The sequence below is a fragment of the Juglans microcarpa x Juglans regia genome, chromosome 1S, assembly GCF_004785595.1.
Source record: "Juglans microcarpa x Juglans regia isolate MS1-56 chromosome 1S, Jm3101_v1.0, whole genome shotgun sequence".
NCBI lineage: Eukaryota > Viridiplantae > Streptophyta > Magnoliopsida > Fagales > Juglandaceae > Juglans > Juglans microcarpa x Juglans regia.
The window spans coordinates 22,528,900-22,541,919 of record NC_054595.1 but is presented as its reverse complement, the minus strand read 5'-3'; the positions used below and the strand labels follow the sequence as shown (position 1 = coordinate 22,541,919).

The window sequence follows — 13,020 nt, the reverse complement described above, 5'->3', positions numbered from 1 at the left end:
TGTTAAATGTGAGGGTGAATAGTGTCTGATATATAGCAAAATTCGGTATAAAAATGAGAGGATTTAGGTTAGGTTTGGATAATGAGTTGAGATAAGATGAGTTAAGATGAAAGTTAAAAGTTAAATAAAATATTATTAGAATATTATTTTTAATATTATTATTGTTTTAAAATTTGAAAAAGTTGAATTATTTATTATATTTTATGTGAAAATTTGTAAAAATTATCATGATAATATTAAATAAATTAAAAGTGTTTCTAAATCCAAACCTAACTAGATGTACATATATAACTACGCGTAACGTTGTAATGTCACATCTGCACTTTTTTGTTTTTTAAGAAACGGCCCCTTTAAAAATATGCGAAAAGAATGAGATATTAGTACAATATTTTATATAACTATATTTAAAAAAAATTATAAAAGTAATATTGTAAAGTAACATGGTTTCATTTGATCCGTTATATCTATTTTATAATAAAATTAACTTTACAATCTAAAAAATACATCAAGTTACGTCATTTTGTGAAATTGATTATCTATAATCTCTCTGTGACTAAAGTATTTTCTTTATCCATAATCATCTCGAAACACAACTCTTTTTTGTTCCAGGTTTCAATGATTAATGGAGATTAAGGACTTGTTTAGAGCCCTAATCATCTTGGAACACTTGATCATCCATAGATAACCACGATAAGATTCAACCAAAACTTCCCAAACAACTTGCCAAAATCCCAAATTTCCAGTTCAAAAATAAAGTCAAGGAGAACAAAGAAATATATATGCTGCAGAATTCCCCACCCCTCTGCTCCCCTTTCCTTCATTCTGTTCAGTCAACGCCAAAACTATCCATAGCTCTCTTTCCCCCCATGATTTTTTTGTAGTTTTTCGTCCATAGCACCAAGATGCGCTGATCTGTTGTCTACCGGCCTCATACGACCGTCACACACTGTGATACCCCGTATTTACGTGTATTTTTCATTAAATAATTATTACATTTCTTATGATTATGGACTTTATTGTTTTAAATTTTAGATTATTTACGTAGTATTATTTTATGACTTTTAACTGTGAAATTTAAATTCAATGTGTATTATTGTTATTAATTATTATTCATTATATAAAATTATCTTTATTTTAAATTAATTTATTGTTGGATTTTATTATTATTTTATTTAAGCTATTCATTGCGTTTAAATTATTTTATTTAGCTTGTTGTTTTGAAATCTTTTTCGTTGGATTATTTTTGTGACCAAAGATGTGAGGATTGGACCTCGTTTCTTTTCCTTACTTTTTTTTTATTTTTATTTTTCTCCTCTTTTTATTTTTCTTTCCCTTTCTTCCTTCTTCTTTTTTCCCTGCTTCTCTTCCAGCCTGTGCGACCTCCCTCCCTCCCTCTCCTTTCTCTTCGTGCCTCTCTTTCCCCCAACCCTCCGCCGTGCGCCACCTTCCAACAACACCGCCCAACCCACGACCTTCCCCACCCTCCGGTGTCCACACCGACCCCAGCCACCACCCCCTACACTCCCACTTTCTCTCTCTTGGCCGTGCAGAACCCATTCGGATTGTGTAACTTTTGCGCCGCCCAACAGCGCCACCACCACCACAGCTTCCCCTCCCGCCGACCATCATATCCCACCAAGCTCGGCTCCTAACTTGCCGTCGTTTGCTCCCACGAAGGTCACCAAGCCCTACGGTTTTCTCCTGTTTCTGCCGCCGTCGCCTGGCCACCGCACCACCACCATTAGCTTCCCCTCTCCCCGGTGAGTCTCCCCTAGCCTCCCCACCCCCAACAGTGGCTCCACCTTCCCTCACTCTCCCACGACCTATTTTACTCAAGTTGGCCCATCTCCACCGTGCGCCACTACTCACGGCCAACGACCACCACCACTAGCTTCACCGACACCTCTAAGTCATTCCTTAGTAATCTAACGTCTTCGTTTGTCCCAGTTTAAAAGTGGATTTTTGAGACCCACGGCCTAGTGCATTTTGCACTATTCCGTTGCTGTGTCGCCACTTCTAGCACCTCCGTGACCTTTCGAAAATTATATTATAGCACCGTAAGTATTTTCTCAAAGAACATTCGTGATTTAAATATATATATATATATTTTGGTAATTCATTTTTATGTGAACTGGTTTGGTTATACCGGATTGAGTCTGAGGAGTAAGGGGTAGGTTGGATTGGTTGATGGAGTTGTTTGTATGATTGGTTTATGCTGGGATTTGTTGACTGTTTCGGGTTTAAATATTAGTGTTTTGGAATTTGACGTTGGTTATGGTGGATATTGATGAATTTAGAAAGGGATGATATTTAGAGTTGAGAGAATTTTAAGTTTTTTTTTTTGGAATTAAAATAGGTACTTCAGGTGTAATATGAGATTTATCTGTTCACTGGAGATTTATTTAAGTTACATGAATTTTTTTATAGGTGACGATTGACAATTGTTCATTACTATTGTGGAGAATTTTCTGAATAAGCTAATAAACCCAGGTAAGCGGGGTTCCTATGCTAGATTTATATAAAAAGAAATGAACTGAGGTTGGTTTGTAAAATTGTGCATGTTATTTTAAAAAGAAAAGGTGAAAAACAACCTCAGTATATGTTTTGCATTCACTCATGAAATATGTATGAAAGATTAAATAAATGTTTTTGACATGAAAAGTGTAAACATGAGCAATATTTGACATGTTTCTGAAATGTGCAAAAGAGCGAATATGAAAATTGAGATTTTTATACATATGATATGAAATATTTTGGAACTGTTATTGATCATTTGAAAATTATATGAATATGTTCAGCACGTTGTTTGATATGATATGGATATGAAAACCTTTAGCATACTTATCTGTTTTGATTCTGATTCTGAATATGGTTCTGATATGATATTGGTTCACGTAATATGGTTAGTACCAACATGACATGATATGATATGAGTGCACCCACTTTAGAAATAAAGTGGTATTTTATGTGTTATTTCCTGTGTGCACACTCGAGACTCCGAGATTGAAAAATGAAAAGTTTCACAATATGATACTACCTGGTTTGACCACCGGGGATAATATAACCCTACCACGGGGGTTAAATATGATATATGATATGGCATGATAGGATACAATATGATATGATAAGATGAAGATGCTCAGTTATGTTATGTCAATGCATTTTTGAATATGAAAAACATTTTTGAATATGAAAATAGTTTTTGAATATAAAAATAGATTTTGAATATGAAAATAGTTTTTTAATATGAAAATGTTTTTTTTAATATAAAAAGGGTCTTTGATTATGAAACGGATATTTGAATATGAATAGTTAGTTTTTTTTTTTTATATGAAAATGGTCTCTGAATATGAAAAGTGTCTTTAAATATGAACAGTTGATTTTTGAGTATAAAAGTCGGCCAAATTTCTGATAACACACTTTTGAGATCTGCATAAAAAAAAGAATAAATGTTTTGTTTATGCATACCGAACTTTCTGAAAAGGCTCATGTTTACATGCTAGTATATGTTCTTTGCTTACTGAGTTGTTGATAACTCACCCCTTATCTCCACAATATTTTTTTAAGATGATTTGAATGTTCCAGTTGAGGATCAAGAATATGGAGCATGCGTGAGAGGAGTTAAGAATGATAGATTAAGCATAGAATGTTTATATGAGTATTGAAGATTTTTATTCAATAAGCTTGTTGTGCTCTGATGATGTGTTTTGTTGGGTGGTTGATGTTTATATTGAGACTTTGTATTGTCTTAGAATAATTATACTGGAGTATTTGATGTGAATTAATAAATATTTTGTATGATAAAGAAAAATTAGAGTGTGTATTATGTGGATGGAAAAATGGTTTTTAAGTGACATGAGTTAACTCTCCGGACCCTCGGGGACGGGGAGTTACACAACCCCACCAACAGACTCTCTAGTTGTTGATCTGTCGAAAGGTGGAAGAAAACTGATCAAAAGAATGGCGCATACGGCTCATGCGTGGTTCACGCCGCGTGTGAAACTCACGTGCCGCCACGCTAAGGGGAGTCTGCCACCATCATGTGCGGCACCACTGGGATCAGCGACTTCAGATCTCTTAGATCTGATTATTACATTCTTTCCAAGAGTGGTGCGTGAACCACACGCTCCTCCATAACCAGTGACGGTCGTATGCTGGTGTATCGACTCATATTCTGGTTGCTACTTCTCTATGTTCTCGCTTTCTCTAACCAAAGTCAAGATAAAGTGGTCGTGAAAGTCTCATTCGACCAGTCTAGACAAACAAAATGTAGCACACAACATTTCATTGCGACTTTTAGTTGAAGTTTTATTATTTGTTTATCAGACTATGTAAAAACTGTTTCAAGCGGCTTCCCTTTAGTGGGAAATGGGTGGGAGCCAAATTTTTGGCTCAAGATCCCTCTTTTTTATTTCTCTTGTGTTACATTTGTTTGTTTTGAGATGATTGTTAGAGACTTCTACCCCATTGAATCTAGTATCTTGTAATCACTTGGTTAATCTATGGAATGCTTGCTTAGAAAAAAGGAGGAAACACTCTATCCCTTAAAAAGAAAAATCAAACCATATATTATTGAAAAGGTGAAACATTTTTTTACAACTAGTAATCGCAAAATAGCTTGATTACCATCCACATTTTTTACAACAATGAGTAACAGCTAAATAGGTTGATTTAACATCCACATTTGTTGGGTGCTGCACAGCATCAGCTTCACACCCTGAGATTCAACGCCTAAAAAGAATCCATCTTGCAACTGTCACTTCTTTAATATATCTAAACTGTCTTTGTCTTGGGAGCCTTCTTCTTCCGTTGCCTCTTCAGAATTGAGTTCTTCATCCCCAAGAAGAAAAGCAATGCACCACAAAGTGCCATGCTCTGCCAAAAGTTTGCAAACTGATTAATCATAATTCTTATGTGGCAAACAGATAGATGATGAAGAAAAGAACACCAAATAATGTGAACAAACCTGCAAAAATTCATATAAAAGTATATGATGATTAGGCTCGTCAGGGGTATAATTGTAGAAATCACACAGTATTGGAGTGGTGAGCGCCAAATTGAAGAGCTACGGCCAAAAAAATACAGAACATATGGCAAAATCAGCAAAAATTGCAACGCAAAAGTCAGTGGTAAGTGTATAGAATATAAACCCAAAATTAAAGGAAATTCTAACCATGAGAAAAGCTGCATAGGAGCTGTAAAATACAAACATAACGCCCCCAATCACTTTCATAAAAATATTGATTGCAACTAAATGTCTAACCTGTTTAGAAGTTCATAAAAAAGAAACAAAACACAAGTTAGATGACTAAAAACAATTGATCCAGAGAGAGTGAGTACACCGAAAGGCTCTTACATCAACATCAGGCACCCTGACTCCCAATTTGGAGGATAGATTTTTCTGGAGGACAGCAAATTTCATAGCCAACTCCTTTGCAGCGGGTCCACCATCGGTACCAAATTCATTATACCTAAGTACCAATTAATATAAAGGTGTTTGACATACCCCAGTATAACAGCTTCATAGTAGAAACAACCAATTTCCTCTTGTAAATAATAATAATATAAGCGATCATCAGGACTTATTTACGCATTTTGTCCAACAAATGGCACCAAAACTTGTTAAATGACAACCCCATATTGCCAACAGTTACTTCAAATCCATGTAATTTCAAAAGCAAGTACTCAAACCTTGCTAATCAGCAGAAGGTGCTCAGCTATTACTAGTATAGGATAAATCTGTTTAGTCCCAGAACAATGTTAGAAACTGCTTTACCACTGCATGACCATGCTCATGCCATCCTCTCTATATCATATTGTCTAAAAACAGCCCTGTTTTTTTATCAGTAAAACAAGTTAACAACCATGTTTTTCATTGATGCAAGTTGAAAATATAGAGAGAAAATTGTCTATCCAAGGATTAGCTTTTTTTAAACTACCGGGCCTACTATTTCCGGCAATTGCGATGGCTTCTTTATTTCTTCATTAAAAAAAACATGATTTTTTAAATATAGATATGATAGAAAAGATTAAATTAGCAAGTCCTAGTGTAAAACTTGGTTTCTAGAGATAAACTTCATCAAGTTAAGTTCTCATTCTATGAAGCAAATTATGTCACAAACCTCACCCCACCCAAAAACAAAGGCTTCATTCTCATAAGAGGAAAAGCAAAGAGAGTTCTCACAATAGAAAAACCCATACCAAGTAACTTTGCAGAGCCAGTAGAATTAACCATAGCAATGAGGAAAGGATGTCTAACAACTAAGTGAGCAGTTTTCTAAGCTTTTCTTTTTGTTGCCTTTTTAATTCCATTTTTTATTCTTACAAATATGTCAATTGAATTATAATTTTTTTCAACGCACACAAAAGGAGATAAATTAAAACCTAGATACAAACCAAAAAGGATAGAACAAAATTTTCCTATGAGTCTGCAGGAGCCCAGATGACATCATGCAGGCAGCACATCTAAGAAAAAACAGACTCCATGGACCATACCTTTCAAGATAATCTAAGTTTGTCAAAGTGTTCACTGTAATACATGAATATATACCACAAGCAAAAACAGACAGAAGAAGACAGACAAACTAAGCACCTATTTATTACTATGGTAATAACATTAAAGACCTCTTACATTTTAGAAAAGCTAATAACTTTCTAGTATATTCATTTATACGGCTCTCCAAATTTATTAAGACACAACTCACGGCCGCCTTAATACCATGCTTTTGCATTGGTCTCCACTGTACAAAATAGAGCTCTGTCTCCAATTTTGCCAAATGTTTGATTTTGAACCACGTTTTATAAGGCAACCCGGAACACAACAAAATCTTTATAATTTAGATAGAAGTCTCAAAAATGAGTTTTTCAAGAGGGAAAAAAATCAGTGACCATAGGACGGCAAGAAATTTTCCATGAAGAGAAACTTCAGGTCTACAAAAACAAAAATTATGCATTGATATGATTTGATGTGATACATCAAGACTACTTTACAATAAAGAGAATTCTATAATCTCACATGCAACATCAATTCATATAAGTCTTTATAATTTTAGTCTTTGTAGGACAAGCATTTCTCTTCCATTAACCACATCTAAATTCGATTAACAAAAAGCGCAGCAACTACCCATTGGTGGAACCAATGCCTTATAATCTCTTTATGACAATTATGTAATAAGCCAACCTGCCCTTCGATTTCCAAGTTGAAGAGAGCGAAAGCAAAACTAAGAAACTAAAGTCACAACTTTAGCCAAATTTACATCATTCCATATCCATCGCTACTTTCTATTGCCGAAACTCCCTGACTTCTCAAAACACGGAACTCCCCTGAACTCCAATTTCAAAAACAGCGCTATCGTAGTAAAGTTTTGGAGGCAGTTAGCTTGTGACTAAAGCCCTAAACGGCTCATAATGTGCACAGAATATGCACGCACATAAAAGAAATGTAAAGCAGGCAGATCATAAACAATAAACAAATCCTGATTTGGCAGATCTTAGGGTAATATAGAGAAAATGAGGCAGAGAGAGCGCGCGTACATTTTCCAGGCGGCGAGAATGAAAAGCGAGGCGAAAAGCACTCGTCCCAAGAAAGAGACGAACCCCATTAACTTTTTTCTTTCTTTTCTTTTTAGCTTCTGGGTTTTCTGGACAGAAAGACCCAGCAGATAATGAAGTCGCTGGGTGTTCGCTGCTAAAAAAAAAAAGGCTAAAAGCAAACGGAGGAGTGGAATGGTTGGGAGCTACCAACACCCAATTTATAGCATTCCGGTCCCGGTCAGAGGCCGACTCCATCACTCCACCAGTTCCTGGTTAGCCCATCGTAAGCATCCAATAAGATTATGCCACGTTAGTTCGAGGGTGTCCTTGTCCTCCTCCTCAATACACGTTCTTTCAATGACGATATCATGATTCAGCAGAAAAATGATTTAGCAGGAAAAAATAATATTTATAATTGTAAAATGCGTGTAAGTCTTATCCAGTGTTTTTTAAAAAAGTAAAAAATCTTAAGAATGAAATAATAAAATTATTTTTTAAGAATAATATTATACATCACATTCTTATTTTATTTTGATCATATTAAATAGTATATAATATATTTATTAATATTATATAAAAATAATAATTTAATTATGATAAATATGCTCTATCATACTTAATAGAAATAAAATGAGATGTAATATGATGTATAAAATTTTTTATATCGAATTATTAGTTTTTGAATAAATATATTTTCAACTAACCTCGATGGAAAAATATTGTCTCCCACGGCATGCATTTTATAATTTATTAGAATTAATCTATTTGTAAGTTGGTGTATAAAATAGATTATTTATATTACTTAAATTATAAGATTGTATTATAAAATTTAAAATTTATTTTGTAAATCAAATTATTATATTATTAAAAATATAATTTTTGACATTATTAAGTGGCGTCTTGTTATGCTCGTCAATAAATTCATCCAATAGCCACGGGCCGCCCACTTTAACCAACAATTACAACATTTGAATGTGGTTGGACCGTCGAATGGGGCGAGGTTTAAATGGTGAGCTGAAATAAAATATTATTTTTTAATAATATTATTATTTTAATATTTTAAAAAAATTAAATTATTTATTATATTTTATATACAAATTTAAAAAATTTATAATAATAAAATTAAATAAAATAAAATAATTTTCTCAGACATAAAAGACTTCTCGATAACTACATCCATGTCAACCTGTCCTAGTTTATTATAAGGAACAACTATTGTTGCGTGGCATTCCAGCTTCCGAGCTTCGTGCTTCTAATTTTCTGTTGTTCTAGGTTTAAGAGAGTCGTTATCTCCACGTGCAGCTGCCTCGGATGCTTGGTGATCAGATCTTGAGCATTTTGCTCTGCATTTCTGGCTTCTGATCTAGATCATATATTCATAACGTATATAATATATAGGAAAATAATATTTATAATTGTGAGTACGTAAGTACCACAAAATTATTTTTAAAAAAAATAAATATGAACTTATAATAAAAAATATTTTTTAATAGTGAATTAGTATTTTTTAAAATGACTACATGATATTTGTATGCTTCATAACTACATACAACATTACTTTAATATATATGTATCGTCTGGATAGGAAAAAGGTAAAGAAAAAAATAATAATTTAACTTGTGAAAATATATAACTTAGCTTATTCTATTTTAAAATAAATTTGATAGGTCATATTTAGAAGAATATACAGTACAAATCCTTTTAAAAAAATAGAATTAATTATTAAAAAATTATATTTTAATATGAAACTCGTATTTATTGTTGTGCTCAAAAAAGTATATGTCATGTGCGCCGTAAATATTGGCATAAAAACGATGGTAAAAATGGTTGGAGAAGAGGTTTCAACAACACGCCATTAAAACGTAACACACTCCATTGTCGCTTCTCCATATTGCCACCTGCCCAACTATTAGAGCACCGATAATAATTTCTTCATCTTTATCTTTAAATTTAAAGAATATATCTTTAAAATTATCTACATTAGTTTATCTATCTTCATTTTTATCCACTGTTTTAGTCTTCAAACATTAAAAATAATTTTTTTTTTCTCTCTCTATCAAAACGACTCATCTCTCTTGCGCGAAGAGTCTCCCTCCATCGTCTCTCTTGCTCTCTTCTCTTCGACAAATCCATTTCCCTCCACGAACCCGTCTTCCTCATTTTTCTCTCTGCTCTCTTCTCTTCGAGAAACTGGATTTATCTCTAAAAGTCTCACTTCTTCCTCTCTCTTGCTATATGTTGCTCTCTCTCTTCTCTTCTCTTCAATAAACTCATTTCCCTCGAAAATCTTCCTCCTTCCTCTTTCTTCTCTCTGCTCTGCTACACCATTGCCCAAAGCAAAACTCAAGTGCACGACGGGACTTTTCCTTCATCAACGACGATCTCTTCTCTCGCCTAGTACTCGATTTCGTGCGACTACTTGGAAACCCTAGAGAAGGTATTTTGTGCAAGTCGCTATGTGTGATTTCACCTCATATGAGATGCGTGATTTCTCCTGATTAGAGTTTTTTTTTATGATTTTTTTGTGTGATTTTCCCTGATATTGAACCGAGAATAGGGATACATAGAGCAATATATTGATGTTCTTGGGTTTTTTAGATTGTAGATGCCTTTGTACATGCTTGTTATTTCTCGTGAAAAATAGTGCAAGTGTTGTATATGTTGTCTCCACAAATTTGGGATTTGCTTCTTGCTACTTGGTTGCCCTGCTGCTGAGTTATCTTTGACTTGAAATTGAACAATTGATTCATGCAAATGTTCTATGTGAAACACACCAAAATAAGCTCATTTTCCATATTTAGTGCTCTTTCATACCAAATCTAACAAAAATGTCTCGGTCCAACTCTTGCAAATAGACTTGCAAAACTATTCCATGCTATGACTGTTAGTATTTGAAGTTTTGAACCAGACAGCTCACTTTTAGGGAACTTGTTCCCCATTTCTAACCACACAAGAGTGAAACAAAGACCCATCTCAATCCCCATCCTCTTCATGTTAATTGTTCTAAGATGGTAACTTAAAGTATCTGCTTGGGGAGGCATAAGTCTGAATGTCCCGAAAGTTAGATTGTTCCTTTTAGTCTTATATTGAAACTTGAAAGTGTAAACAACTTATGAATGTAGGCAATACTAAAATGAACTATCACATTAATTAGTTATAAAATGGGTTGTAAAATAGTTAAATTATTCATAATATTTTAAATGATCTTTAGCAGTACAACCCTTTCTTTCTTGGTATCCATGGATTAACTTGAAAATGAGGTTGTCATAAGTGTAGAGGTCGTAAACATTAAGTGCCTATGTTCCAAATAAAAACCATTAAAACAGTTAATATGTTCTCTGCCATTTTTCTTGATTTGGAGTGTATATGTATTAAATCATTAAGTCAGCAGTTTTAGTAATATGTATGTTCCCTGTTTTTTCCATTTATTTTGGTTCTTCTATGTTGCATACATACGTTTCTATTGATGCAGTTTTAGTAACATTTTATCATTCAATATTTTGTTGAAGGGTGAACTGTTTAATTAATGAGAATCCCTTATTCACCACACTGTTGGAAAGTGCTGAAGGTGATATTAACAACCCCTATGGGCAGTGCAAGTGTTGATGTCCAAGCGACACAACCCTAACGAGAAAAAATAAAACAAAAATCCCAGCGAGGTGTGTCATTTACTATATAGGAAGATACTCTCCTCGTTTCAGCTTGGCTTAACATTAGTATGGACTGCATACGGGGGACTGATCAATCATCTACACAAATATGGAGTAGAATTTATGACTACTATCACACATTTAAAAAACCTAATTATCAAGAACAGTCTATACCCTCCTTGACCAATCGGTGGTCAATAATTCAAAAATGGATCAATAAATTCTGTGGTAGCTTAGCCCAAGTTGAAGGAATGCATCCAAGCGGTGCGACCGAGCAAGATAAGATATAATATTTTTTCCTATGTTTTGTGGTTCTACTTATTATGTATTTGCAATGTTTTTAGTTGTATCTTGTTCCACTATTTTGTAAATTGATAAAGCAAAAATCTTGTACAAAGAGAATCAAAAACATAACTTTAACATGGATCATTGTTGGAATTTATTGAGGCACTAATCGAAATGGCAAACACACATGGACCTCGTAAAAAGAAAAAAAAAATGGGACAAGTACAGGTGTTACTCCAACCTCAATACCTTTAGTGGAAGACATGGAAAATGTGTCAGTCGATTGTGAGAGACCTATGGACAAGAAGGTTGAAAAAGCAAGAGAAAAAGAAATAAAATATAACGAAAGACAAAATATAGTAATTAATGAGGCCTTAAATCAAATGAAAGATGATAGGAGGACTTCTATGATGGAGAGAAGAGAATCACAATTGAAGTATGAGAATGAAAGATCTGAGTTACTACTTCTTAAGAAGAGAAAACTTGAGTTGGAAATTAAGACTGAAAGAGATAAATCTGACTTGGTAGCTCTTAAAATGAGAAAAATTGATATGAAAATGATAAACTTGGATATTAATTCCATGAATGGTTTGTAACAAGAATATTTCCATAATCTTCAAATGAAGATCATTGGGAAACAAATTAATAAGGCTATATCTCGTACATAGTTGTGTGTTTGTACGATGGTATTTTCTAATTGTTTCGATTGTGGTGACATCTTTTGGGTAATTTTTGTATTGCTGGTTGCACCAAATTATATCTTTTTTTGTGGAGCTACTTTGGAGAGGGGAAGACATAGAGCTGTGGAGTTGGGCTGCTGTGAAGTTGCTGCTGTGGAGCTGTAGGTTGACACATGGAGCTGCTAAGTCCAACTTGAAGTAGTTCAAGTTGTATTAAAATCAACTTTGTGAATTTTCTATTAAGTTGATTTTGATACATGAGGTTTAAGGATAAATGTGTATGGAATTTATTTTAGTTGGAAGTTGAATGTGTATAGAATTTATTTTGGAGCAGTTGAATTTATATGTAATTTATTTGGACAGTTGAATTTGTATGGAATTACATTATATTAAGTTGTGAATTTGTATGAAATTTATTGGACTTAGAATTGAATTTATTTGAGTTGGATGGTCTATTGAGTTTTTTTGCCTTCAGGTAATGTAATTTGCCTTGAATTTATTGGACCATCCACATTAACAATAGACCATCTAGATGCACAAACTAGATTTATAAGAAAAAAAATTATAAAATAATAAATATTTTATTATTATTTAATTTTAAGATGCATAATCTAATATAAGACAAATTTTTCATATGTAAAATTAATTTTTAAAAGATGTGATTTTATATATGAAAATACATAAACCACTACTAATGTTCTATTAGGACTAACATTCCATCCATTGGCTGTTCACTCTTGGAACCTTCGTATTCCACCACTTGCAACCTAAGTAAAGCGAGTCTGCTTTATTTACACATACCCGCGAGTAAACCAACTAGAGCATGACTTTTTTAGGCACCCAAGTTTATTTATATTTTTTAACTCAGCAGA

General features: G+C 33.6%; 1 protein-coding gene across 1 annotated transcript; it reads right to left on the bottom strand.

Annotated features, from left to right (window-relative positions):
• Positions 1-4,773: 4,773 nt before the first annotated feature.
• Positions 4,774-7,693, bottom strand: LOC121247432. The gene is made up of 5 exons (XM_041145781.1): positions 7,534-7,693; positions 5,357-5,471; positions 5,174-5,263; positions 4,967-5,065; positions 4,774-4,875 (listed from the first exon to the last, which is right to left on the bottom strand). Exons 1-5 carry the CDS (start codon positions 7,599-7,601, stop codon positions 4,774-4,776), a joined length of 474 nt encoding a protein of 157 aa, XP_041001715.1. The 5' UTR covers positions 7,602-7,693.
• Positions 7,694-13,020: the final 5,327 nt, after the last annotated feature.